The sequence below is a fragment of the Vigna unguiculata genome, chromosome 5, assembly GCF_004118075.2.
Source record: "Vigna unguiculata cultivar IT97K-499-35 chromosome 5, ASM411807v1, whole genome shotgun sequence".
Lineage (NCBI taxonomy): Eukaryota > Viridiplantae > Streptophyta > Magnoliopsida > Fabales > Fabaceae > Vigna > Vigna unguiculata.
The window spans coordinates 3,304,224-3,331,754 of NC_040283.1; the positions used below are offsets into that span (position 1 = coordinate 3,304,224).

At 31.4% G+C, this 27,531-nt stretch overlaps 4 protein-coding genes and 1 long non-coding RNA gene across 7 annotated transcripts; 2 read left to right on the top strand and 3 right to left on the bottom strand.

Annotated features, from left to right (window-relative positions):
- The first annotated feature begins 1,516 nt into the window (after positions 1–1,516).
- Positions 1,517–6,232, top strand: LOC114183679 (putative lipoate-protein ligase A). 3 transcript variants are annotated; one of them, XM_028070784.1, is made up of 6 exons: positions 1,517–1,696; positions 1,782–1,844; positions 2,635–2,833; positions 3,755–3,993; positions 4,566–4,714; positions 5,756–6,232. In XM_028070784.1, exons 3-6 carry the CDS (start codon positions 2,652–2,654, stop codon positions 5,966–5,968), a joined length of 783 nt encoding a protein of 260 aa, XP_027926585.1. In that variant the 5' UTR covers positions 1,517–1,696; positions 1,782–1,844; positions 2,635–2,651; the 3' UTR covers positions 5,969–6,232. The 3 variants fall into 3 exon arrangements, with proteins under 3 accessions (XP_027926585.1, XP_027926586.1, XP_027926587.1); XM_028070785.1 differs by lacking the exon at positions 1,782–1,844; XM_028070786.1 differs by lacking the exons at positions 1,517–1,696; positions 1,782–1,844 and adding an exon at positions 2,143–2,336.
- A 1,961-nt stretch (positions 6,233–8,193) lies between these two features.
- On the bottom strand, positions 8,194–9,332 carry LOC114185726. Its single transcript, XM_028073604.1, has 3 exons — positions 9,069–9,332; positions 8,935–8,969; positions 8,194–8,501 (listed from the first exon to the last, which is right to left on the bottom strand). The coding sequence occupies exons 1-3, from the start codon at positions 9,133–9,135 to the stop codon at positions 8,370–8,372; spliced, it is 234 nt and encodes a 77-aa protein (XP_027929405.1). The 5' UTR covers positions 9,136–9,332; the 3' UTR covers positions 8,194–8,369.
- Positions 9,333–11,566: 2,234 nt separating this feature from the next.
- Positions 11,567–15,298, bottom strand: LOC114183175 (cyclic dof factor 2-like). The gene is made up of 2 exons (XM_028070098.1): positions 14,776–15,298; positions 11,567–13,256 (listed from the first exon to the last, which is right to left on the bottom strand). The coding sequence occupies exons 1-2, from the start codon at positions 14,971–14,973 to the stop codon at positions 11,946–11,948; spliced, it is 1,509 nt and encodes a 502-aa protein (XP_027925899.1). The 5' UTR covers positions 14,974–15,298; the 3' UTR covers positions 11,567–11,945.
- A 1,127-nt stretch (positions 15,299–16,425) lies between these two features.
- On the bottom strand, positions 16,426–18,155 carry LOC114183226. Its single transcript, XR_003604315.1, has 3 exons — positions 18,059–18,155; positions 17,878–17,949; positions 16,426–16,662 (listed from the first exon to the last, which is right to left on the bottom strand). It is a non-coding gene; the product is annotated as an uncharacterized LOC114183226 (long non-coding RNA).
- A 6,549-nt stretch (positions 18,156–24,704) lies between these two features.
- On the top strand, positions 24,705–26,093 carry LOC114183232 (uncharacterized protein At5g19025-like). Its single transcript, XM_028070167.1, has one exon. The coding sequence runs from the start codon at positions 25,201–25,203 to the stop codon at positions 25,855–25,857; it is 657 nt and encodes a 218-aa protein (XP_027925968.1). The 5' UTR covers positions 24,705–25,200; the 3' UTR covers positions 25,858–26,093.
- Positions 26,094–27,531: the final 1,438 nt, after the last annotated feature.

The following is a 27,531-nucleotide window of genomic DNA, read 5'->3' on the forward strand; positions in this document are numbered from 1 at the left end:
AACATAATTAAAAAAGAAAAACACCTTACTTACTAGCACAATTCAGAAAATGAAAATGAAAAGGAAAAATATATTAAATAAATGGAATTTATGATACTAAACATGATTTCAATAGAAAAAAAAGAGAAAAAATATTTTGAATAACGACTTGAATGTTGAAATTATATAAAATGAAATTAATAAAATCATGTTAAAATATTGGTTAATATGATTTTAGACAAATATTTATAGGTTTGTTCAGATATTAAGAAATCAATTTTGAATACATTATGAATTGAAATTACTTTTAAATATATTTTAATCGGTTAAGAACGGCTAAGAAATTATATCGAAATTTTACCACTAAACTATAACATGTTTATATCACGTGTTTATTTCTTTATAATTTCATAACATGTTTGGATCAATTATCTTAAGGTGTGCATTTTTTTTTTCATATCATATCAGGGTAAAATAACTAAAGAAAAAATATGTTTTTATCCCTAAAATTTCATGTAAAATTAGAAATAATTTCTGGTTAAAATTTGTGTACAATTTGATTCATGCACTTTTTAAAATATTAATTTTGGTTTTTTTTAATAGTGTGAAAGTTGATCTTACATGTATTCTTTAATTTTTATAAAATAAAATATTAGTTAATCACTAGTTTTAAAAAAATAAAAAAAGTTAAGAAACCTAACATATAGTGATACAAATAGTGAATATAGAGTGCAGAAAAAAAAAAACTCACCCAACGCCAATCTTTCAAATATTATTATTAATATTTTAATTATATTATATATTAGTAATAATAATATTATCAGTAATATATAAAATTATTATTATTATAATTAATATGATTATTATTATTATTATTACCAATAATACATAATATTAATATTATTATAATTAAAATAATAATAATATTATTATTAATAATAGGAAAATTGTGGCTGGGAGAATCTATTTGTATAGGGTTAAGTATGTTTTTAATCCTTGAATTTTGAATTAAAATTTTTATTGAAAATTTTAATATATTTTGGTCCTTAAACTTAAAAAATAAAAAAAATTAATTTTTTTAACCTAATTAGGTTAACTTTTTATTTATGTGTCAAACGCCTCTCATTTTAATTTTGAAATTGTTTAATCATTTGATATACATCCGATTCAAAATTTATCTCCGATTCAAAGTTTATGAACCATAACATATCAAAATGTTGGACAAAATTAAACTCTAATATTTACTAAAAGTTAAGAGATTAAAAACATAATTAATCTCTCTATTATTTATATTTCTATTTGTTGGATTTTTAACTATTTTTTTAATTAATTATAAAAATCGTGACACTAGTATTTTATCTCATACAAGAATGAAACAACCATCGTTTGTTTCTTCAGATAAACTTAAACTGCCGTTGAAAAAATTAACAGTAAAATCAATATTTTTAAAAGTATAAAAACCAAAAAATTTTATCAACCGCGGTGAATTTTTATTTATTTGTTGTTTCCCATAGTTTCTTACTTTCCCTCTCGAACAAAATAAGTTTCAAATAAAATCTGGTGTACTCAACTCAGTTTTGTGCCTTCTCTCTAACTTCCTTCCGTAACGATTCTCATTGTCCCCCACCGTTGTTTTCGCCGACGCTCTCAAGCCTCCGACGAGCCCTAAGAAACCCTAGACGGCGCCACCGCATTCATCTCACTTGAACCTCAAAAGGTTTGAAACATCATTTCCATCTCTTTTATTCTTCTTTGGCTCGTCTCACCCACTCGTCTTATTGCTTCAATTTTCCCTTTGTTAGGAGAATCGCCCAAGAGTGCTGGCGAATCTCATTGCTTTGTTTTTCATTGTCGTTCATCGCCTGGTATGTCTCACGCCTCTTCTCATCTAACCCGTGTCTCCGTTCCTCGTCGTGTTTTGTTTTTTTTCATTCTAATCACTTGTGGTTCTGTTAGGATGAAAAAAAAAAAATGCTCCTTTGTTTGTATTCCAGCAATTACAACGCTGCGACGTTTTCCCTGGGGTTTGATGTTGATACTTACTCTTTTTAATTGTTGTTTAACGTTTTTTTTTTTTCAGAAACTGAGAAAAAGAGTACAAATGACAAAAAAGGATAATTAATAACACACATTCTCACTCACTTTTATATTGACTCACGATTTAACACGGTCCCTTCTTAATAATTTTGTCTAAGATATTTCCGCTACTCACCGAACCTGTTTGATAAAATGCCTCTTTAACTAGTTGTATTGTTGTGTTATTGCTTGAACATTCTGGATTCATTCAAACAAATTGGTGCTACTAATCACAATTGGGCGTGCTTTCATCATTTAGTTTTCGTTTTTGTGTTGTTTTGGTAGTATTCTGTTGGGTGGGCATGAATCCTCATTCCCATTATTTTCTGATTATCTTTCACTTTGTTTTTTGTTCCCAAATTTTCTCATTTTCTATTCTAATTTTTTTCTGTTGCTCTTCAATTGAAACCTACAAAGATGGCATTTACCAAGTTACTATTATTGTTGTCTTTTTCTGTTCTTGGTTTAAGACGAAAGAGAAATAAGTCTGAGAAGATGCTGATTTGATTTTTTTAGTTTTTAATTTTGGCTCACTGCTTGTACTTTATGATTTTTTTCATTGATTTCATTCAATTGCAGAATCAAAGAACCGGATAATGGCTGTGATGGGTAAGGCAAAAGAAGCAGGACTTCCATTGATGAAGTTGATTAAGTTGAGAGGGATGCCTATTTTGCAGCAATTGAATTTAGAGGAACGGCTGCTTCGAACCAGTTCAGATAATTGGTGCCTTATCAACGATGGAACAAATTCCCCTGCCATTGTAATGGGCTTGTCTGGGTATTTCTTTATACCTTTATTTAGAGTGTTCCCCTGTTTTTGAATCATAATCTGGTTCTACAAATATTCATATGTAACCGCTTCCCTCCCCCCCTCTCTTCCCTACCCAGCAAAGAAAATTTTATTTGACACGAATATCTATGTTTCCAGTTAATCTATTATTTGTACTCTGAAAGAATCTCCATGGAGTCTAATATGCAGATGCACCTGTATAAACAGAGAAGTTTATACGTTGAAAATAGGCTAGGTTTAGTACCAGTGTTGATTCCTACCCTATAGTGTAATTTTGTGACTTTGTACTATTTCGATGGACTAACTAGGGTACACGTCATTAATGGGCCTGTGTTTGGCTTGCTTAAAACACAACTCATTCAGGAAATATTTTGGAACAACTTTTCCCAAACTGATAAGTTTGGTTCAAACAAATTCCCACTAATGTTGACCATTTTCCTAAAATCACGTTTGTTCAATTTTCAAGACACCACCGGCAGTGGCGGTGGTGACACTGGCAACATTTTAGGTTTTAAGTGTGGCAGTGATGCACTTGAGGTACAGTACAAGGAGAACAGGAGTGCACTGCGACGATGATAGTGTATGGGAACATTTGATGAAAGGGAGGGGAACGGGGAAAACAGTAATGTTGTGTTTAACTTGTTAAAATCATTCACAGATTATGCGAATGTCAAGGTCTCACCTCCTCCATGGCGGTTGTTATTCATCGATCTTGTGGGAGTGTTGCATTCTCAGATATGAAAAATGCTTCAGACTGTTTTAATAGCACTAGTATCTAGCAAATGAATGCTATATTCCATAGGTTTATTGTTTTTATTCTTTATTTGTGTAAAGCCTCCTTCATTCCTCTTTCTCTCTTGATAATAATCGCCAAGGAAAAAAGTATGTAATTTCAATGTGTATACATAGGAAACTTTCAGAACTCGTCGAAGTCAAGCCTGTGTTGCAAGATCGTATACCCATTATCAAAAGGTTTACTGGGGGAGGAACTGTTGTTGTTGATCATGACACTATATTTGTTACGTTGATATGCAATAAAGATGCTGTTTCAAATGTGCAACCCTTTCCCCGCAGTATCATGTCATGGAGTGGTTTATTATACAGTGAAGTTTTTAAAGGGCTTGCTGATTTCCATCTCCGGGAGAATGGTACATTGATCGAGTCTTGTATCAATATGATTTTTACAGTATTTATGTGAGCATTATACTATCAAATTTTATGTTAGACGTCCAGAGGAAATTGATGGGCTGGACATGCGTGAGTGATTTGCATTATATAATGCTGGTTCTCATTAGTAGATTATCAATGAAACCTTGTGAAAGGATCAAAATTTGATTTGTTTCTTCACAATCGATGCATGCTATACGAGTTTAAGTTGTATTTTAATTCAATGGTAACAATTTTTTTATTTTCTTCCCCATCAAACTTGAATGTGGTACAGAAAGCATGCAAAACGATCAAGTTATTCTAGAAAGCATGCCAAAAGTGCAATTCCTGCCCTTCTGTCTACTTTTGTATATATTCTTTTATCACCTTCCACCTTCTCAACAAAACAATGCATTTAGGGAGCATTCAAAAGCTTCTGATTTTGCTTTTGAGAAGCAGATAGACTGATTCCATTGATTGATTTATAGTCTGGTTAAATTTAAACTTTTGTAATCTGTTTCATTAAACTTATAATCCGTTTCTAATTGGATTATTCTTTCCTTTTTGTGTAAAGATTATGTGTTTGGTGATCGCAAGTTTGGTGGTAATGCTCAGTCTATAACCAAGAATCGGTGGGTACACCACACATCATTTTTATGGGATTATGATGTCAAGAACATGTCTTATCTCAAGTTACCCGCAAAGGTTCCTCAGTACCGATTAGTAAGCTTATATTCTTTTTCCTTTTTCTGCACTGGAGTTCTTGACAAGTCCTGTGCTCATTATCTTCTTTTGGCTGGTTGTATGGTGCATGCCTTGCATAGTTTTTTATCAGATTATAAGGCTGTTGTCGTACACACATTTCTGATTAAGATGACTTGATGAAAAAACTTGGTTTGACACATATTAAAAAAGGAAGGTAAGATATTTTGGGATGATGTTGTATTCTTCTATCTGATGATACAATGCTACCTAATTTGTCTAGTCGAATAATAGCATAAAAGTGTATCCTGTTTGTGACCTTGACCTTCTGGCATATTAGATGTTCGAGTATATCTCATCTAGAAAAGGTAGCATGTGCAGAGACAAACAGTTGAATGAATTCGAATGAGAAATAAATGTTTCTTCATTTTGAATTGCATCCACTGCCTATTGGCATATCCGCTAATGTAATTACTTAAGTGAAATATTTCTATTCCTTTACATATTTTCTTGACTTCTATGATTACTGAATGTATATTATGTGAATAATTTTTGCCATGGATGATTTTAGGTGAACGAAAGTTGAATTATTTAGTCTCCATGATATCTTCATCGGCATTTTGCTCAAAATAGGAGTCTACTGCATTAAATGCCAGACCTCACTTATTTTCTGCTATTCTTGCGTGTTTCTGTATAATCTGGTGTGGGTTCTTCGTCTCCAGATGTTAGGACACATGGAGAAGGGAAATTAGTTAAGATAGTTAGAGTCAGTTACTTGAGCTGAACTGTTAGTTAGATATAAATAGGAAAAAAGGAGAGGAGAGGGGGAATGATAATTCTGTAGATTGAGCTTTAGCTCTTTGTGAAGAACCCTTGGAGGAGAGAGAGTGCTCTTGTATTTTGTGTTCTTTTCGGTCTATTCAACAAAGAATATTACTCTATTTCCTCTTTTCAATTCTGTGTTCCTATCACCAGATTTCATCAAACTTGCATGTTTTAAGTTTCTTTTGCTTCAGTTGTTTGTTTACCGATCCATATTAACATTTGATTGCTATGCTGCAGAGAAGAAGTCACATGGATTTTATTTGTCGAATGAAGGAGTATTTGCCTAGATCAGAATTTATCGAGAGAACCATTAAGGCTCTTGACAGCCAATTTTCGGTGAAATCCATTAGCTTGGAGTCCATAGATGTTCCCTCTGTTTCTGAATATGTTCATACCACTAAGCTTCTCACAGAGCAGGACATTCAGGAAACCTGCACTATTCAAACTTGAAAAAATAGTTGCAAGAGGTTTGGTAACAATATATAAGATATAATAATAAGGGGAATAGGATTCAACAATGGGTGAATTGAGTATGCTGTTGTGGAAATTTCATTCTCCTACTTCAGTGCTGATGAATATTGACTGCTGTGTTCTGATATTGTTGTACAATAGTTTTTCTTTTCTTTTCGACCATAATTTATTCTGGCCAAGTTGTTTTTTCTTTTGGTTAGATTATTTTCCATACTTTTAGTGAAAGATACTTTCTTTATTTTATTCTTTAGTTTCAATTTTTATATTATTTTTCAGAGACTAGTTTTGGTGTATACCTTTTTCCTCGACAATTTATTGGCTGTGCTAATCTTTTGTTGTTGAGTCATTACCTTTTGTTGGGTTTTAAAATGTTAGATTTGGCAGTATTGATGTTTGTGAAGTTGCAACTTTTTGATTGAGTTCATCATGCATTTGCCCAAGACATTTTTAGTTGTAATACTGATTCAATGTTTGTGCAGAGAACGGTGCTATATATATTTTATCTAACACACTGTTTACATTTTATTGAAGTTTATGTAAAATCTACTAAAATAAAAATGGATCACCCTCCTCTATGTTTGTAATAGATTGAATCCGATACGCACTTCGAAAAGTTGTCCATTATTAAAAAGGAAAATGGTTTGGCCTAAGCAAAAGAAGAGCATGCTTCGGTTGATGTTGAAACATGTTAAAATATCGGTTAATGTAATTTTAGAACAATTTATATGTTTAGTCCTATACTAAGAAATTAATTTCGAATCCATATTTAATTTTGAATTGAAACTAATTTCAAATATATTTTATGTGGGATGAAAATTGACATCGAATTTTACTACAAAACAATTTATACTGTGTGTATTTCTTTATACTCGTATTACATGTTTGGATTGATTATCCAAACAGTAGGATTTTTAATTTTTCATATCTCAAACATAAAACTATTGATTTTCTGAAATTTTTAAATGTTACAATGTTTTAAACACCGATGGTTGAGAAGAAAAATATACACAGGCAATATTTTTTGGCGAAACTCAATTCTTTTTTCAACTACCAAACATTTGGGTCTAAGAACTAAAATGAAATAAATTGCAAATCGCAAGTAAAATAGAAATGATCTCCAACTGTATTTATTTATTGTAGTTATCGAACCATTTTTTTCGTTGACAGGTGCTATTATAACGAATTGTAGATATTTTTTTGGAGTAAATGGGCTTTCAATTAAACATGTATTATAAGTCAATAAACATTGAAAATTCATTATCTATTTCAATACTAAAAAGATATCATCAACAAAATATCAGTTTCTTTCCTTTCAACATACAAATAATGTATTTTACATTGTTAAATAATCGTTTAATATACTGGAAATAATCTTAATATTTTTTTATTACACCATAAATGAACTTGTTACCCAAACATAAAAACTGGTACAACATTGTGTTAGATAATTAAACCTATCGCTTTACCAAACTCCATTATGCTAATTTGATCATTACCAAATTTACTATCATCCTTCATTTATTGACATTAAATTAAACTACATAATAGACCATTTATAAAATGATATTTCTATTGACATTTTCAATTACCCTGCTAACATTCGTAGAGTGAATACATCATCCCAACAATATTTTGTTGACTAAATCATCTCACCACCTTCTACTCAACAACAAATTAATTAGCAAATAACATTTTTTCACATAAAAACAAGCTATTGTTAGGTCAAATTGCATTTGGCAAGTGAAGAGAAAATAACACCGACAAACTATTAGGTATCACCCCACCCCACTAATAAATCGCTTCTTAGAAGTTTCTTATTTTAGTGTATAATAAATAAACATATAAAAACACAAGGATGTGATAATGTGATAAGTAAATCACATGAGAAGAGAAGGAGAAATTCAATTTTATGTTATTAGTTTGATATATCTACTCACAGTACCCTAGATTGCACGTGAAGACAATTAACAACACTGTGATTTACTTAAAATTTGGCTAATCATGCATCGATAGAGACAATAGGAAGTCAACTATTAATTTACATGTCTTTTGTCATTCATATAATTTTGCTAATCCATGTGTTGCTTTTTATTTTATTACTATTATTATTATACTAGTAAAAGTTGGCAAAAACTCATAATTGATCCATGCAGGAAGATGCAGATAACACCTCCCTTTCATTTGTTCCAGACTCAAATTTTACATTTGATGCGCAAAATAACCAAACACTTTATTTATTAGCACAATTCACAATTTTCCATTTTGAAAACATATAAAATAAAATTGAAGGGATAAAAATAACAGCAACACAGTGGCCAAAATCCTAATTCTGTGAAAAAACATAAACCAGTGGTTGAAGTGTTCTGGTTTTTGGTTCTATTTAAGGTTTTGGAGGATGTGTTGGAGTCGGTGAAGGAGGGGTGAAAATATACCCATTCTTTGGATTGATATTTGGCTGTGGATCAGCATAATCTTCAATCTCATACTTCACTATTCTGCGAATGGGAAAATCCTGAAGCAAAAACACACATTCTCATTTAACACTCTTCTCCATAACCCAAAACAAAACTATCAACAGATTCAAATTTTAATTTATTTCTCCATTTTCATCACAGAGATAAATGCACCCTTTACTCTAAAACACCCAAATTTGGATACAGTTAATACAAATCAGTAAAGTTCTTTTTAGTAGGTAAAAAGAAGACTAAACGATCAATTTGACATCGTTAACCTAATTGGTTGAAGAGAAAACACTTATAATTTAATAGTAAAATAATAACCAATAGTGTGTTAAATTGTTCTTCGAAAAAGTATCATGATAACAAAATACCTCATAACACTTAATTATAAAGAGTAACAATTCAGAGATTTTTAACAATACCAAACAGAAAAGAAAAGAAAAGGTTAACAAAAGAAACCACTGTTGATAAAGGAACCGTATGTACCTGATGGGTCTCCATCATTGCCACCCGGCCGAATCCTTAAAATTCACAAGAAAAAAACATAAACATCAGAACAACCATGGAATGAAACAAAGGAGAAAACCGAAACAGAGCATAGAGAGTTAGAAATGGCGTACCGTGATGAAAAGAGAGAAAGAGAAGGGAAGAAAGAAGAAGAAGCATGAGAAAACGTGAGTGAGGCATCAATGGTTTATGCAGAAGAAAGGGAGAGAGTGTTTGAAAAAGAGTGAAAAAAGGTGAGTGTGTGTGAGAGTGCAGAGTATAAATATGAGCGTAGGAATGCGAAAAGAGCAATAATTTTAGGAACCGACTTTGGGTTAAGGTGAGATCCAACCATACTTAAGAGTTACGAAACTCTGCGTCTTTTCTTTGGTTAGTTCTAAATGCAAAAGTGATAACAAACACCGCAATAACTGTAGATTCCGCTATTTTTGTCAATTAACACCATTCGGGCGGCTTCTTCTACTTATTATTTACATATCCTCACAAACACTTTTATAATTTTTTATTATTAATATTAATTCTATTATTAATCATGATCTTTCGATGGCATTAATTTTGATTAAATATATTCAAATAATATTAAATAAAAAGGTTTAATATGTTTTTTAGTCTCTTAACTTTCAGTGAATAGTGAATTCTGTAATTAGTCTATTTTAAAATTTTGAACCAATTTAGTCTTTCATATTTTAAAATACGTGAATTTAGTCATTTTAATCAAATTTTGTTAGGTTTATTTGATGTTTTATATACACTTTAGGATTGTATTTGAGTTGTTTATATTATTTGACACATATTTGTTTTAATGTTAAGTCAAATATTAATGTGAAACGCGCTTGAAATATCAAATAAATTTAACAAAATTTGATTAAAATGACTAAATTCACGTATTTCGAAAGATGGAAGACTAAATTGATCCAAAATTTTGAAATAAACTAATTTCAAAATTCATTAAAAGTTAAAAGATAAAAAATATATTTAACCCTAAATAAAACATATTTCGACAAGTTAAGTTAAATATAAGGGACATGGCACGGTGTGAGATGTTCACCACATAATGGCATCTGAAGCCATGCTTGAATCTTGCACCACAAACTGTGATTCCAACGAGACAACTTTGGAGAACTTTTGCAAGTTAGCTTCTTTTCAGTTCCTTTGCCATGCTTTTCTAATAAATTAATTTACATATATGATAAAGAAACATAATCTTAGTAGTATTTTAGTTGGGTTTGGAATCCTTAAAACCATTAAAGTTAATGGAGATTTGCATTTAACTAACACATAACAATGGGCTACTTTTGGTTCGCAATAAATAAAGGGGTTTTCCACTAACAAAAGTTAGTATAAAATGTGGCCTTTCACATTTTGGCCCAAGTGGGATTCACTTTCTATAGACTACCTTATTCTTCCACTAACAAAAGTTACTACTCTTGTTCATTTTTTTAGTATTTTTTTTTTCTTTTAGGTTAAAAAGATGCACGAAATTCATATTATGTTTAACTTGACAAAATTAAATGCGAATATTGTTTAATAGATTTTTAAGTAAGGTAGGTTGATTAATATGAATATGTTTTTCTTGTCTTTATACTCATCACTATATCAAAATAAGTCATTCTTATTTTATTTAATATTTTATTTTAAAATTGATGTAATTATACTTTTTTTATCATTTTATAAAATTGAAGAAGATAAAAATATATGATATTTCGACATTGATAATATCATATTTTATTCTATTTTTCATAAAAAAAGTTATTTAATCATTTATATTGAAAAGAAATTGAAGTTTAATTTAGAAATGAAAATTAATAATAATTAAAAGATATACAAGGTTATTGTAAAGGTTTGAAGGGTGATGATATTGTAAAAATATTATTAATGAAATAAATATCTAATAGCACTTAAAATTATAAGAAAATATGTTTAATTATTCTAAAAGATGTGTAATTTTAACTTGCGCTAGAAGCTTCACTTATTTCACTATCTTGTTTTATTTTGCTAACTTCTTCATTATTTCTTTCTTTTATCACTTATTGAAGAATTTGTATGTATATATGACAAAGTGTATTAAGGGCGATCCTATTGTTGATCATTGGATGTTCTGCTGATTGTGAGGGATGAGTTCTGCACTTCCAAGGTGAGCTTCATCACAACATAAAAATTCTTAAATAAAATAAGATGTTAAAGCAAAGAGTAATTTAATACAAACTCTTTGTTTTGTTTGGATGTCAAAAGCTACCTTAACAAAAAGTTACCCTAAATCAACCGTCCCTAGCAAATGTCAAACAAGTTTAATTGTTTGTTTCCAAGAAGTTCCAATGAAGAATAACTTTAGAGGCAGATAAAAAAAGATGAGTGAGTACCTCAAGTCTCTTTGGTACAAATTCTTCAATTCCTTTGAACCTTAAAAATGGAAGCATTCTGGTTTGTTCTATGATTAGGCTTCAAGCCCCTTCAGGGAAGTACTTCTCAAAGACTATCTAGTTATTTCCCTTTTTTCTGTCAGTAAAAATTCTTTATATAACAATCAGATTTTCTGTCATAGAGACGAAACTCTCGTTCAATGATAACAATATGTGGATTATAAACAAAAGGTCAATGAAAAGCATCAAGGTTACATTCTGAAACAAAGAAACCAGAACAAAAAGTTCAATTTGAACTCCCGTTCTTATTCTTATTTATCCACATATAAGGTCAAGAAAACAAACTCACTATACTATGTACTTATATATATATATACACACATGAACTAAGAACACCATTTAAATAAAAGGGAAGAAGGTAAAACTGCCTAGAAGTCACCTAAGAAAAGGTATGAAGAACCATCTTGATCTTTCTTCAGTTGGCTGACAACAGAACTAACTCTTCTTACAAACAAAGTTGGTGAACCAATGCGGCTTTACAATTTGTGTTTCCCTCAGGACCGGTTGAACACTGCCAAATCAGTTTGCTGCACCTAAAAACACAATCACTAGTTTATATCAGCTACATGGCTATGAGGTCTCATGAAAGTTAAGTGACCTTGACAATGCTGCAGGATTGGCCTGCAATACTGGTGAGGCATGCATTGAATGGTTTTTCTCATCAAGCTTTGAAGGGAAGCCTTTAAAGAGTGTTTCCCTTGGAACTGAATCAGCCTTGTCAGTTTTAATCCCCAGTGTTGTCCATATAGTGCTTTTTGCTGCTTCTCCAGAGTCATCAATCCTTAGAGTTTTTGGAACCCACAGGCACTTCTCTTTGTTGTTTTCTTTGTTGTGTCCATCCTCACTACCACCAGATTCATTTGGTTTCAGAATGTTGTCTTCCCTTGAATGTTTACCCAAGGTTGGTGAGTTAGGGCCAGAGTTTGAAGTTGCACCGTTCGGCGAGGACGGTTGTGCTACCCATGGGATGTTCCATGCACCAGACACAGCACAGCCCCAATAAGCTGCTGCAGGATAGAGTGGCATGGCGAATCCGGGAGGACCGAAAGCAGGAGGTGGTACTGGAGAACTCCACTGTACTGGATTCCATGGAATAGGCCAAGAGTTACCGGTAAAGTAAGGAACCTGTGGTGGGAAACGATGGCAGTTTGGCATAGCTTGTTCTTGGGCTCCATTGATGCTTGCACCTTCCACTGACTTTGTGGAGGTAACTGAAGATTTATTGGATAGATCATCTCCTTTTTCTCCACTGGCATGTGGAACTGGAACTTTTAGTTCTTCAGGTTTATGAAATCCATTTCTTGCATAGTTGTGCACGGTTTTATCAGCAAGGTTCAAAACCGATGCCATTGATTCACACAAGGGTGTATCAGATCCAAATGTAAGGACTGCCCCATTGCATTTCAAGGAAGGATGATACGCTGCATTTGGCAAGTCTATTTGAGGATTCTGGGGTGCAGCCTCAGAAACAGTTATCTGGCGGTAGTGAGAAGTAGAGCTCTTGTTCTTCCTGCGACCAGCACCTACAGGAACATTCCTCATAGTTCCCCCAGCAGTCCAGTATCTCTGGCAGTTCTTGCAGAAGTGACGGGGTTGGTTGACATTGTAATTATTGTAGTAGCAGAACTTGGTATCCATACTATTACAGCGGGGACATGGAAGTATTTTGTCTGGTTTTTTGAGGTTCTTATCCTGTGATTTACTTGTCTCGCTTAGTTCTTCTTCAGTTTTTGAAGTTTTCAATGTAGTGGTCTCCTTGTCAGTGGGTACAGTAATGGATTCTTCACAGGTTCCTGAGGCGGAATCTGGATTGTTGATCTCTTCAAATGATTGGGTTGGGACTTCCTTCTTATCTTCAGCTGGTTTTTCTCCCAGTGAGTCCTGGATTCATGAAAACCCTACTAAGTATATTGCTATTCATTGATTTTTATCATGAACAATGTAACAATCAAAAGGATATCAGAACACAAACATATTTGTGCCTTCTGCAAGTAAATACAATCATCCCAAGTCAGCCATGATAAACATTAAAAACTAAAGCTTACTTATTATGCAGATTAAAAAGACTTAAGAAAATATAAATATAACTACATTGAATTGCACTACACATGAGAGGAGCACTGCATTAGAAGAAAACATTGCATGGAAGGCTACTTCATTAGAAGAAAACAAAATTCGAGCAGCACTACACAAAAAACACACCATGGAATTTACTTCAGAATCGTTGCTCAGGCAATAAATTATATTTCAGTAAATATATCGCTGGCCTCATTTTCCCATCAGCCGTATGGAATCCATGGAGCAACATCAACTGTCAAAATCTATTTTTATATATTCTATCCGCAAATCAAACATTTTATTCAATTTTCTTAAAAAGGTTGATGCTGGAAATATAATCATCTAATGCTGGCTCAAACCAAGAGAAAAAGAGTACGACTGAAATTTTCGAAGTTGAAACTTGCAGAAAAGAAACAAAGCACGGAGATCCTGAGGAGACCACTCGTTGTTCACCTTTTGTGAGACAGAACAGAACAGAACATGAATTACAAATAAGACGAAACTAATCATGGATGTAAAAAAAGAGTGAATTAAACAATGAAATCCAAGACAGAAAAACAGAGAAAATTTACTGATGATGTTACAGTGGAAGGAAATTAACTCATGATGGTACCAAGGCTATTTCAATTCTTCTTCTCGATTTTTCAAAATCCATACAAATGTTAGAACTCAAATAGAAAAATACTTTTCACAAACATGCGGTCATAACTAAGTAAGAAGAACCAAAAGAATCCTGTGAAAATGAATGATTTATCGTCACACAGATATAAAGAAAGAAAGAATGACTTCGATGTTTTAAAGCATGAATGTAACAAGGTTTTGAAATCTAGAAAGCACAAAAGAGACCGAATTCTCAAATATGGCTAAATCCATGTTTCAATCTCAGAACCTGGCAGTATCAGACTAACCAAACTACTGAAGAACAAATCCTAATGTCTATCTCGTATAAAATCAATCGTTTTTCTTTTTATTCAAAACTTTCACTTTGTGTTTCAAACACAAAATAAACCAATCCAAACATACACCCAGAATTCTCTTGAACCACCAAAAAAATCAAGCTTCAGTAAGTCAAAAACAACAGTAGAACCACCGAATGGGGATTGGAAATTTAAAACAAACCACCAAATTACTCCCCAGATTGAAACAAACCCCACAAAAACCAATTAAACACTGAACTCTTCAAAAAACATCAATAACAGAACAAAACTTCAGAAACTACAACACAGGCCAGAAAACCAAGTCAACGGAATCTTCAATGCCTGAGCCAAATTAATTTTTTCAACATTTCAAATAAAGGGTGACGCTCAAAATAAGAAATTCTGAAACCCCAAAATCTGCATACCTTGTCCACAACACCCTCCTCTCGCGTATGAGACTCCCTGGAGGAGTTGGAGGAAAAAGAAGCATGGCTGTGTTCAAGACTGTCATCAACAAGGTCACCGGAAGACGAAGCCGGAGCTCCGGCGGATCCAGTCGGAATCTCCGACAAGGGGATCGTCTTCCCGAAGAGCTTGATCGTGGGGTCTTTTGGCTCCGACATTTGTGCTAATAAAAAAAGAATCTTTTATTTTTGTATTTGTCTGAAAGGGGAAAAAAAGATAAAAACTGTAAAAGGTTAGAGAGAGAAAGGGAAAAAGTGTAGATAGAGAGAGAATGGGTGTGACACGTTGTGTGAGAGTGTGGTTGATTGTGCGTTTTGTTGTTGATCCGGTGAAGCAGGTAGGAGTGCCACATCAGAAGCTACCTGCAATTTGAGCCACAAGCTTCTTTGTGGCCTTAAAAAGATCTTTCTTTTTCTTACTTTTTGCTTCTCTTTTCTCTCTCTCCTTTGCTTTCTCCTTTCTCATGCTTAACCAAATGTGCACACACACAGACACACACGTTTGGGTATATCTATGTATGACTCTGCGTGTCTCTGTCCGATCCTAGTTTCCACCAACACATTCCTTCCTAATACTTCTTTACTTTACTTGCTTTTCAACTTCTTTTTTTTATTAATGCACCCTGCAAATGCTCAAAACTTTAACACAACTTGCACTTTTCTCCCAAGATAACCACCACTTGTTTTGCATACCATGTTTACGACTCCTTTCAACTTCGAAATTTGGATTGTGAAAAAAAAAAAATTAAATGTTTAAGTTCTGGCCTTTGGCTAATTCATAAAAATGAATTTGAGATATGCTTGTTTAACTTAATTAATATTCGGTTAAATAGGTTTTTGTCCCTTAATTTTTAGAGAATTTTGAAACTTTAAATTAATTTAATCTTTCATCTTTTGAAGTACGTAAATTTAGTTCTTTTGATCAAACTTTGTTAGATTTATATAATGTTTTATACGCATTTCAGACTTGTATTTAAATTGTTTATATTGTTTGACACATTTTTGTTTTAATGTTAAGTCAAATACTATTATAAAATGCATTTGAAATATCAAATAAACTTAACAAAATTTGATTAAAATGATTAAATTCACGTATTTCAATAAATAAATGACTAAATTAGTCTAAAATTTTAAAATGGACTAATTTCAAAATTCAGTGAAAGTTAAAGGATAAAAACATATATTAACCCTTTAATATTTAACTATATTTGTAAAGAAAATGTAAATTTATCAGTGGTTCAGTGTTGGACTATTATATTTCATTACTCAGTTGATGAAAAAAAAAAGCATAACTTATTGGTTATTAAAAAAGAAATTTCAAATTCAAAGTCCATTTAACCAACATTTTGGTACTCTAAAGGAATAAGTTGTTCATTATGGTTTTTAATATAATTTTTTAAGGTTTGGATTTGATTCTTTTAATTTAAATATCAAAAGTAATTTCAAAGTTGTACTTTTTATTTTTATTAACTAAATGAATGAGTTTAAATTAATATTGACTTGAGATTAAATAACACAATTAATTATTTATATATTTTTTTAGACTTTACTATTTCACCATTGTAACGTTCCAAATAAATAGATAAAAATTCATTTAATAAAAACGCTATATACATAATATTCGGAGGGTACGAAGATTTGGAATATGAAGTACTCCGTACCCCAACATATCCATAAACATAAAAGAGGCCTCACATGGCCCAAAACATAAAAATACTAACGAACTAATAGTAATGAGTCTAGTATAGACAAGAAAACATAGCAAATAAATTCTTTAGCGATGGGATCGTCCAGTCCATCAAGCTGTAGTATTCCTATCATCATTACCATTGCCAGGGGTTCTCCCATCTGCTCATATCAATAAAATCGATGATCATCGCAATAGGAGAAGAACCACATACAAGACAACCAAACACACAAATAGGATAAGCTAGAGTAAAGAAATCTTGTGCCACAACAGTCAACATGCAATTTCAAAATAAAAAATGAATAACCGACATTCACACATGGATTACCAACATTATTTAAGACTCCCAAAACTTCACTATCCGGATACGCATAATGAGGCACCACCACGTGGCCGTGGAATTATGTCCTAGCAGTGAGGCGTCACCACGAGGCCTTCGCGGAATTACACCTTTACAAGAGGCACCACCACGTGGCCTATGTGGAATTACGTCCTGGCCTTGAGGCACCACCACGATACTCGCGTGGAATTACGTCCTTATGTTAAGGCACCACCATGAACTCCCATCACGAGGTTCATGAAATTAAGTCCAATAGGTAAGGCACCACTAGGGACTCCCATTAGGAAGGTCCATGGAATTACGTCCAACAGATGAGGCGCCACCAAGAGCTCTCACTACAAGAGTCATGGAATTACGCCCTACCCACACTTTATACGTGTTCCACCCACCCACCAATCAGGAAGTTCCCATAACATCAATATCATGTATAAACAACAATTCATACAACTCATGCTTTCCAATTCATGCCCAACAAAGCAACATACCATTTCCATCTCAAACTCACATATAAATCATGGCATCATCCCGTACCCTCCTAGTAAAGCATTTAAATCAGACAAGCTAGTCACACACCAGTGGACCATTCAACAATAGCACCCAAACCTGCCCGCAATCTCGCTCAAGCTAACAGGTCTCGCTCAGGCGAGAGAGACCCTCTCGCTCAAGCGAAACCCTTCTCGCCTAGGCGAGAGCGCAATAGGGAAACAATGGTTCTGCGATGTCTCGCCCAAGCGAGCCTCATCTCGCCTAAGCGAGACTGCACCTCTCTCAAAAAGAAACCAGGTCGCCTGAGCGACTGCTCACACAGAAATGCTTGGGCGAGCCTCTATTAGTCTCGCCTAGGCGAGGCATGCTCGTTTGGGCGAGAAAACCAGTGCCCGCCACTGCTCATTCACACAACAGACATGCAAACACCAAACCCAAAGACCACAACGACATTTTCATCAAATCACAGTAGCACACAGTCCACGAAATCATACAATAATATTAGAGCAAGCTAAAAATGACTAGACACACAGACCCTAGCTTCCCTTACCTGGAAAAAGGGCTTATACGAGGCCTCGACACCAACTGCGAAGTGCAACAGTCCGAGAAGTAGTCTCAGAAACTGAAAGGACAGCGAGTCAGCGAAAGAACAAAGTTATTATGGAACCCTAAAAGGAAGTACACGAAAATAAGCTTCAGGGAGTACAATTACAAGCTTAAGAAACACTTACACGGAGTGAAAGACAAAACTGAGCTCGAGAAATCTTTGGCCAAGATCAGAGTCAAGCCCTAACAGAGCGTTCTGAAAGGAGGGGGCAGCGTTTAGGGTTCTGTTTTGCAAGAATGAATCAAAATTGGAAACCCTAACAGCTTTAGGGCCTTAACACCCTATGGGTCAGCCCTTAGGCCCAACAGATTAAGGTCAGTCCTTAAACATTAAGGCAGAAAATAAAACTGGGCCTTACAACCATGTTGTTTTTTAAAATTAAAAATATAAAATTTTGTATTTTCACTGTAATTAATCTTTATCATAAAACCATATACTCTTATATCTAATAGTAAAATATAAGAATAACATATTAAATTACAATTTCTTATCGAAGTTAATAAATTAAACTCACATTTAAGTTTAATGATTTAGAGATAAGTCGTGTAAATGGATAACTGTAATATAACACTGTATATAAATATAATCAGAACAATATAAGAGAGTTTGATTATTACATCTAAATATGATGAAATAGGATTTATCTACTCAGAGAATTGAATGACAAAATCTAAATAAAATGATGAAGAAATGGTTGCAGGTCATGGATTACTATTTGTTGGTATCATTTTTCTTAAAAGAAATTACATCCTATATCACATGATTACATCCATATCTCTCTCTTTTTTCCTTTTTTTTTTTTATGATTGAGGAATAACTTTTGAATATTATTTGAGCTAATTACAACACTTTTTTATGTTTATCCAAATTATCCTTGATCACTTATGTAAATTTATCTTGACTATTGTTCTATTTTAATTATTGTGAAGGATAATTAAGAAGTGGACTGAATCATTAAATATCTGACAAGAGAATTAAATTTTAAAATATTAGTAAACTTTATCCTTTGATAACAAACTAAGTTAATAAAAACGGTAAAATTTTATAAAAAGTATTCATCACAAAAGTATAAGATGGACTTTATTAGATATACATCTGTCTAGAAAAAAAAACTTGAGCTAAAATATGTTGATTGGGTAGAAAATTTAAAAAGAAGTTGAAATTGCAAAGTTTTGTTTTTGTTTTTTTTTGTAAAGTTTTGTAAGTAATTGGACTATTTAAAATTAAAATTAATGGTCAATATTTTGACTGATGTCAAACAACTTTTTCTAGTTTATATTACATGATATTATTTTTGGTTGATGTTAATCAATGTTTTAATTTTTCAATCAATATCAATTACATTTATTTTCTCAACAATGTAGGTTAGAATTATTTCTTGATCAATGTTAGTTAAGACTTTTCTAAAAAATGTTGATATTTTTAGATCATTAATAATCATTTACTATTTTAATGTTTTTTAATTTATTGTTAACTATAATATTTTATTCAAATAAAAATATTTAATAAATTTAAATTGTCTTGTAAAAAACATTAAAAGATAAAATAATTTAAAATAATATTCAAAATTAACTTATTTAAGTATTTTAGACATTACGAAATTACATATTTATAACATTATTAAGTAGTTCAAACACAATGCTTATATGATATCATGAACTTGAATGATCACATTAATATTTTTATATTCTGTTTGACTTTAAGGATTTATTATTATTTTTCATAAAACAGGAAAAATAAATAAATTTTGATTAGATTATTTTATTTATCCTCTTACACTTTACATGAGTAATTTATTTGCAAAGTGTTTTCTCCATTTATTAAATCTCTCTATTTAGGAAAATTAATAGAAGTGATTCTAACAAATGGAGAGTACTTTTAAAAGAATAAAACGGAGTAAAAGACAAAAGACTCTTGATGATGCTAATTTTCACACATTCAGAATGATATTTTGATAATTAAAGTTCGATAAAGGTGATATTTTTTTAAGTAATTTTGAAATATAAAAAATTAAGAAAATAAAAAAATCACTTAGAAAATATCACTTAAAAAAATTATCAAAATTTAATTTTTAAAAAACCATTTTTCTTTCTTACATACAAAACTATACAAAATCAAACAAAAACATATATAAATCTTTAAAATGGAGAGATTATAAGTAAGAAAATATACGGAACTAATTATTGAAAAGATTTATCACTTCAATTTGAAAATCCAAATATAAAAAATAAAGAGAGAAATTCAATTTAAGAGAAAATACAACCTTATCAATCTAGTGTTATAAAATTAAGACTCATTAGTAATAAAAACATATATTAGTTATGTTATGGGGAATTCAAAAGATATCTTAGTTGCAAGGGGTTATAAAAGAGTAATAAATTTAACACTTGATTTTTAGAACTTCCCTGTAGAAACATGGTATAAGATTTAAGACCATGAATCGCAATAATAAAATGATATTTTTTATTTTGAAAACATTTCATAATGTTACATAATGAAAGTCACAAAAAATAAATTAATTTTATAAAGTTACTCTTTATAATAAGATGACGTAACTATGGTCAAGCTTAAACTAAAAACAAAACCAATCTTAAATTATAAATGACTCCTTACTGATTCTTATGAGTCATAATTTTATGTACTCGCTTATTACGAGTTATTAAAATTATTCATTATATTATATTTAATTCTATAATTCGATATTTGAATAATTATATTAGTAATGTTGATTACTTTTTAGTGAGAAGAATTTATTTTTCTTTTGTTTGTTCTTTAACTTTGTATATTGTGATTTTTCTTTCAACTTGATACCCTCTCTTCTCACTTTAAAAAATTGGCTTGAATGGTGTGATTTAAGATCAAAGAATGCACTATTCAAAACGATAAGATTTTTAAAAATGCATGTAAATGGGTAAGATTAAAATTTATTAATAATCTCGCATTAATTCACATATTATTTAGTATTTACGCTTCTCCTTTGATTTCAAAATGTAAATATATTAATATACACATATATGAATAATATTTTAAAATAATTAATTTTATTAAATATTATATTTAATATATAGAAATGTTGGTGAAAAGTTATAATTTAATAAATGTATATTTAATTAATATTATGTATAATTAATATAATGATTAATATTATTTTTTAAAAATTATTTATGTATGTACTAAACTGTTGTCATAGCTATTACATATTTAAGTCTCGTACACATAAAAATTACTATTATTATAATAAAATTTAATGTTATTATTATAGTATTTATTGATATTTATTGTTCTGTTTTTACTTTAAAATCTTTTATTGAGATATGTGTATCACTAATTTTAGTATATACATATATGCATCGGGTTTTAAAATAATTAATTTTAATTTAATGACATACTTTATTTAGAGAAATGATTAGAAGTTACGCAATTAATAAAATCATTAATGTATTTGTAACATTTTCCTATATTTAATAAACAAAAAGTAATTTATCTACACTTATATATAAATCTATAATTATATATGAAAAGAAGATTTTTCTTTTTTAGTGTCTATTTTTTTCTTTCCACTTTTACCTCTTAAGTTATCGTTTTATTTAAATTTAATTATTTTTTTAAATTTAACCTTTTTTTTAATTTAACTATTTTTCAAAATTAAATAAATAAAACTTATCTACTAAATAAATAAAAATTATCCATAATTAAATATAAAAATTATTTTTATTTATTTTTATTTTTATAATTATAATTTATTATTTTTTGTTATAAAAGAAATGAACACATGCACGTCGTCCATGTATTTTCATTAGTACTATTAAATAAAATTAGAAAAATAATAATATTAAGTACCAAAATAATACTTATATGAAAACAATCATTAACGTAAAATATATATTTTTTATTAAATATAGTTAAGTACGCTAAATTTATTAGATTCGGTTGTTATTATAAAATTTTGGTTTCATTGCAATGCTATAAGTACATAAAAGAGTATTGACGACAATTATATTTATTCATTGTACTTTAGTTTAATAAATGAAACATCATATCCATATCCATAAGAGGTAGAAAGATAAATTTTTAGCTTTGGATATGAATCAAACCATGAACTTCCGTACTAATCTTCGATTTTGATAATTGAAGCATAAAACAATAAATAACAATAGAATATAAAAAAATGTGACTTCAATTATTATCAAGATCGAAGTCCAATGTCCCTTTATATTTTGGTTTTGATTATAATCAAAGTTTAATGTAGCCAATTTTTTTAAAATATTTTTTATTTATTTTAATTTACGTATTGAAAAAAAAAAGTTAGACAAAACCAACACATTATATATATCACACTCAAAATCAGTCAGAATCTAAATAAAACAATATATTATCCTTATAATAAGTAATTGTATATTTTGCACAATACACAATAATTTCAATTAGTATATAAGTAGATTTACTTTTTTAAATGTATCGGTACATATCAATTTTTAACAACATATCTTAAATTTCACGAAATTTCGTCAACATCTCGCATTGGTCTTCAAGTTACATGAAATAAAATTGATTATCAACCACCGAAGATCAATACAAAACACAATTGGAAAATATAAATGAATTTTAAGATATGTATACTAAAATATATATGCAATAATAAACTACTAAAAAGTGATTAATTTTATCAATGCAATTATTAGTACTACCTTTTATTATATTAATTTTTAAAAAAGTTAGAGACATTACATAATTTTCGTATTGAATCTTAAATATGAAATTAAGGTTAACTCAATGTGACAACAATCTCAAATAAACAAAAATAAAACAATATATTTAAGCATATAATTAACTACATACATAACATACAAAAAATAAATAACATACTAGAAAATTATAGGCTCATATTAAAAAAAGAAAAAATGAAGATAATAATAGGAACTTGGGAGCATGAAGCATGAGCAACGATGGAGGAAGAGGCAACAATACTCGCGTTTTGGAGATCTACATAATATCACCACAATGAAACAATACCTGAACACAAATGGCATAAAATAGGCATACTTTACCAACAATGAACCAAGCAAGACATGAACATCACAAAAACACACAAAAAATATCTCAAAGAGGATCACTTTCCATGGCAGAGAGTGAAGGTCCTTTAGAATTCTTGGAAGATGACAACATAGACGACAAATAATGGAGGTCCTCTAAAACTCTTGTGGAAGATGATGAAGGATAGTGACAATGACATCAACCATATGACGACACAAGGATGGTGGTGTTTAGTGGCAGAGGCAAGGCATTAAGTGGCAGAGGGTGGTAATGAAGGGTGCACACTCATTTGCAAAGGAGGAAGGAAGAAGAAAACTACATAAATAAAATGGACATATATATTTTTTTCAAAATTTAATCATAAAATAACCTTTAGGCCTCAATTATTTGAAAAACTGAAGCCTAAAAGCTAATATGTTTTGGTTTTACAAATAACCAAAGCCTAAAATTGTGCATTCAATGGCAATTTTGAAAAAATTGCCAACTTATAAGTCTTAGTTTTTTATAAACTAAAGCGTATAGTATGAATAGGATTTGATTATTTGAAGAACAGAGGCCTATTTAGAGATAAAATAATTAAAAAAAAAGTGACAATTTTGAAATTTTTTTGCCAATTTATAGGTCTCGATTCTTTAGAAATCAAAGCATATAGGTTGTATAGGCTTCGATTTTCTATAAACTTAAGTCTTTACCTATATGCTGAGATAAAGTAGTTAAAAGAGAACGAAAATTTTGAAAATTTATGAGCTAATGGGCTCTAATTCTTTAGTAATCGAAGCATATAGACGAATAAGTTTTGATTTTCTAAAGAACCAAAATCTATAAATTCACAGTAATCGAAAATTTTTCACCCTATTTTTTTCTGCTTTGTTTTCTTTAAAATCAAAGCATACAATTTCAAAAGTTAAAATGACATTAGTGTGCATTTAGACCTAATTTTTAAATATATATTTTATTAAAACTAGACAAATAATTTTTTATTAATAATTTTTGTTCATGATTTTATAGTTTTGGTGAAAACGCATGACAATTCAAAAGAATTCGACAAAATAGGTATCATATCACTCCCAATTAGTATTTACTTATAACTTTAAAAGTTTATACTCACATTAGTTCTACTACTAGTGAAAACATGTTCACTACATGTATTCATATTTTTTCACGATAACAAAAAATAATAAGATTATTATCATTATTATTGTAAATTTGTTATAAATAGTTTTTATTTATTTTGTAAGTAATTTTATAATCAAATAAATGATTAAGTTTAAAAAAACAGTCACATAAGAAAACGGTTAAGTTATCTATTATATTTTGGTATTGTCTAATATTTTTTTTATTTTACCTAGCTTAAACTTTATTGATTTATGAATGGTGCACTAGAATAATGTATGGCATATTTCTAATTTGTTTTTAAAGAAAAAAATGACCATTACATAATAAAAATTTGAAGTCTTTTGACTCACATAGTACAAAGCCTTATTTTTGTTTTCTTTTTTCACAAAGTAAAGACATGTTTGCGTTGGAGTGGTACCTTAAAAGGGAGAGGAGAGGTAAGTAAGTGCCCCACAAAATGATTGACACATAATGCAATGCAAGGCTTTCCTAAGCCCATTCGATGTCCTATTACCACAGCCCACTCACTCCCACACACAACTGTGGAACACAAAAGCGTGTCCTTTGCATAAATCCAAACATGTTAATTACCAATTTACTTGCCATTTCCCAATTCATCATCATCATCCATCGTTGACCATTTGAGATTTGACCCTCCAAGTGCTTGCGAGAAGGAAAGGAAGAAACCAAAACAAACAACCTATCCACTACGCTTCCCTTTGAGAACCAACGAACATACTCATAATATTTATACCATCCATTCGTCCATAACAACAACAAAAGCAATGAAGCAGTGACGCTTCCTCTTCTTATGCCCTCTCTCTCCCACCCCTCTCATTTCTCACCCCTTCATCTCTCCATTTTCTTCTATTCTTCTTCTTCTTCTTATTATTACTGTTACACACATCACAGTTGGGCAATTTCCCTGAAGAAGAAGGAGAAAACCCTAAAAGTTTTGCTGGCTTTGGATCCATCAAGGGGCGCCCCGGATCTTCAATCCTCTGAATCATTCCGAAATTCTAAGCCTTTTCATTTTTGGCGAAGTGGGTCGTTGTAAGATACGTCGTTTCTGATCTGGGTTTGATTCAATTGGGGGTTTCTAGGGTTGTGATTGAAATGGTCTATTTCCACAGCTCAATCTCTCTCTGCAACTCCTCTCTTGGCCAACCCATGGCGAATTCCCTCGATTTCGGCTCGAAATCGAGGCACCGGAAAACCCCAAACTCCCCTCAGGCTACGCCCTGCCGACGATCCCGGTCGGCGGTGGTGGACGTTGTGATTTTCGTGGCGGTTATCGCGGCTTTTGGGTTCTTGCTGTTCCCCTACGCTCAAATTGTGGCGAGTGAGAGTGTCAAAATTGGTGTTGTGATCGTGGATTTGGTCAAAGAGGAGGTTTCTGTTGCCCCGTGGGTTTACATGTTCATTGGTGTTAGTGTTACGTTTGCTGCATTGACCACTTGGGTTCTTGTGGCTTGCACCACAAGGAAGTGTGGGAACCCTGATTGCAAGGGTCTGAGGAAGGCTGCAGAGTTTGACATTCAATTGGAGACTGAGGATTGTGTGAAGAATTCACCTTCATTGACTAAGGATAGTGGGGTTAAGAAGGGGTTGTTTAAGCTTCCTTGTGATCACCACCGCGAACTTGAGGCCGAGCTCAAGAAGATGGCACCTCCCAATGGAAGGGCTGTCCTTGTCCTCAGAGGAAGGTGTGGCTGTTCTGTTGGTAGGTTGGAGGTTCCGGGACCGAAGAAGAATCGAAAGAGCAAGAAGTAGATACAGAAAAGGGAAAACAAAAAGTCTAATAGGAAGGAGAGGATAATTGGATACAGTATGTTAGTCCTAAATGGGCAGAGGAGTTGGTTATAGTTATCTGATCATATTCTATTTAGAATTAGGTTGTCTTTTGAATAAGCCCCTCTACCTTGGCAATAAGTTGTAAGGAACTATGGATCATACACAGTTTGGTTATTTATACCTGAGAATATAAGAATCCTTTGATTTTAATTGAATTACTTCATTGTTCTTCTAAATTTCGTGCTTCTGTTTTTTTATTATTGTTTCTCATGGTTTCAGTTTTTCAGTTTTTTGTGAAAAGTGGATGTGCATGATCATGATTTCAATACTTTTTTACAGGTTATGATGGAATAAGTGGTTGTTCTGGTCTTATGAATGCAGTTGAACTGAACCTTGTTGAGGTCCAATTTTAGAGTTGTTGTTTTGAAGCTTAACTGTTTCACTGAAATTTAATATTCTCTGATGCTTGATTTTTCAGTACGTTTATCCGTAGGCATTGGTTTTCTGTTTGAATCGCTATTCTGTGAATCGGGAACGATAAAGATTCAACTTTGAAGATTATTTTCATTCCCTTTGTTGGTGTCTCATTTTTTAAGTTTGTTGTATAATGTCTAATACCTTGTGCTTGTTAAATGGGCTTTTATTTATCCTGGTGCATCTAGGGGCCTGTACTCAGCTTCACATTATACTTGTTATCTCATATCAGAAGGACGGTTAGTTATATACAGCAAAAGCAATTTTGTACCCTGAAATGTGACCTTCAGCCTCTCTCTTTTTATCCCTCTAGGTGACCCTCACTTTGAAATGTACTTCAATTATTTAAGTTCAACCGTGTTTTAAGTCCCTGTTATCCGTTGAATTTAGTGTTAGTTTTTGTACATTAAAAATCAATTTGTTTGGTCCTTACATTTCTGGATATTGGTTGAACTAGTCTCTCACCCTAACTCCATTAGTCTTGATTTCATCACATGTCACCTGCATGCGAGGGTCAAATTCATCCCTTTTAATGAGCTTACCTTATTATGAGAGGGGAACGAAAGGGGGATAGTTCATTTGATCTGGTTCTCTAATGTTGGTTCTGAATCTGACCAATTTCTTCTATTGAAATTGCATTCTTAAAGAAATAAGTATTGCCCCAAGAGGAATTTCATTGCTAAGACTAAGTTGGACGAAAACTCGAGGAACTGACCCTTCAGTTTTATTTCTCTAATATGTTGGCACAGCCTTTCTAGTTATTGTTGGTACTTGCTTAGATTGAATTGGCTTCAAATACTTTCACTTTTTGGGGGTTATTTTAACACTCAAAAGGTTAGCGGCAAAGCAAATATCATGTTCTGATGATCAAATTCATCTATCTGATTTGTGTATGCTGATGTGTTCAAATGTACCTAGATAGCATTACACTGACTATTTTATTCTTAATAACCCCAAATTCATGTTATTACACAAGTGGTTTTCTTTGGTAGTTGATAGATAATTGGAGGGATATTATGTTCAAATGTCTCTAGCATTATACTGACTTGTTTTGTTTGCAATATCCCCAAATTCATGTTATTGCATAAGTGATTCTCTTTTGTCTTTGATGGATAACTTGTGGGGATACTGATTTATAAATCTATGATGGTATAACACTGATTTGCAGAGCTTGTGTGT

Excerpts from the sequence above, each read along its gene's own strand:
- LOC114183679 (XM_028070784.1), top strand. The coding sequence starts at position 2,652 with ATGGCTGTGATGGGTAAGGCAAAAGAAGCAGGACTTCCATTGATGAAG. Across the intron at positions 2,834-3,754 it reads ATTGTAATGGGCTTGTCTGG|GAAACTTTCAGAACTCGTCG; the intron begins GTATTTCTTTAT and ends GTGTATACATAG. Across the intron at positions 4,715-5,755 it reads AGGTTCCTCAGTACCGATTA|AGAAGAAGTCACATGGATTT; the intron begins GTAAGCTTATAT and ends GCTATGCTGCAG.
- LOC114185726 (XM_028073604.1), bottom strand. The coding sequence starts at position 9,135 with ATGCCTCACTCACGTTTTCTCATGCTTCTTCTTCTTTCTTCCCTTCTC. Across the intron at positions 8,970-9,068 it reads CTTTCTCTCTTTTCATCACG|GATTCGGCCGGGTGGCAATG; the intron begins GTACGCCATTTC and ends GTGAATTTTAAG. Across the intron at positions 8,502-8,934 it reads CAATGATGGAGACCCATCAG|GATTTTCCCATTCGCAGAAT; the intron begins GTACATACGGTT and ends TTTTTGCTTCAG.
- LOC114183175 (XM_028070098.1), bottom strand. The coding sequence starts at position 14,973 with ATGTCGGAGCCAAAAGACCCCACGATCAAGCTCTTCGGGAAGACGATC. Across the intron at positions 13,257-14,775 it reads AGGAGGGTGTTGTGGACAAG|GACTCACTGGGAGAAAAACC; the intron begins GTATGCAGATTT and ends TCATGAATCCAG.
- LOC114183232 (XM_028070167.1), top strand. The coding sequence starts at position 25,201 with ATGGTCTATTTCCACAGCTCAATCTCTCTCTGCAACTCCTCTCTTGGC.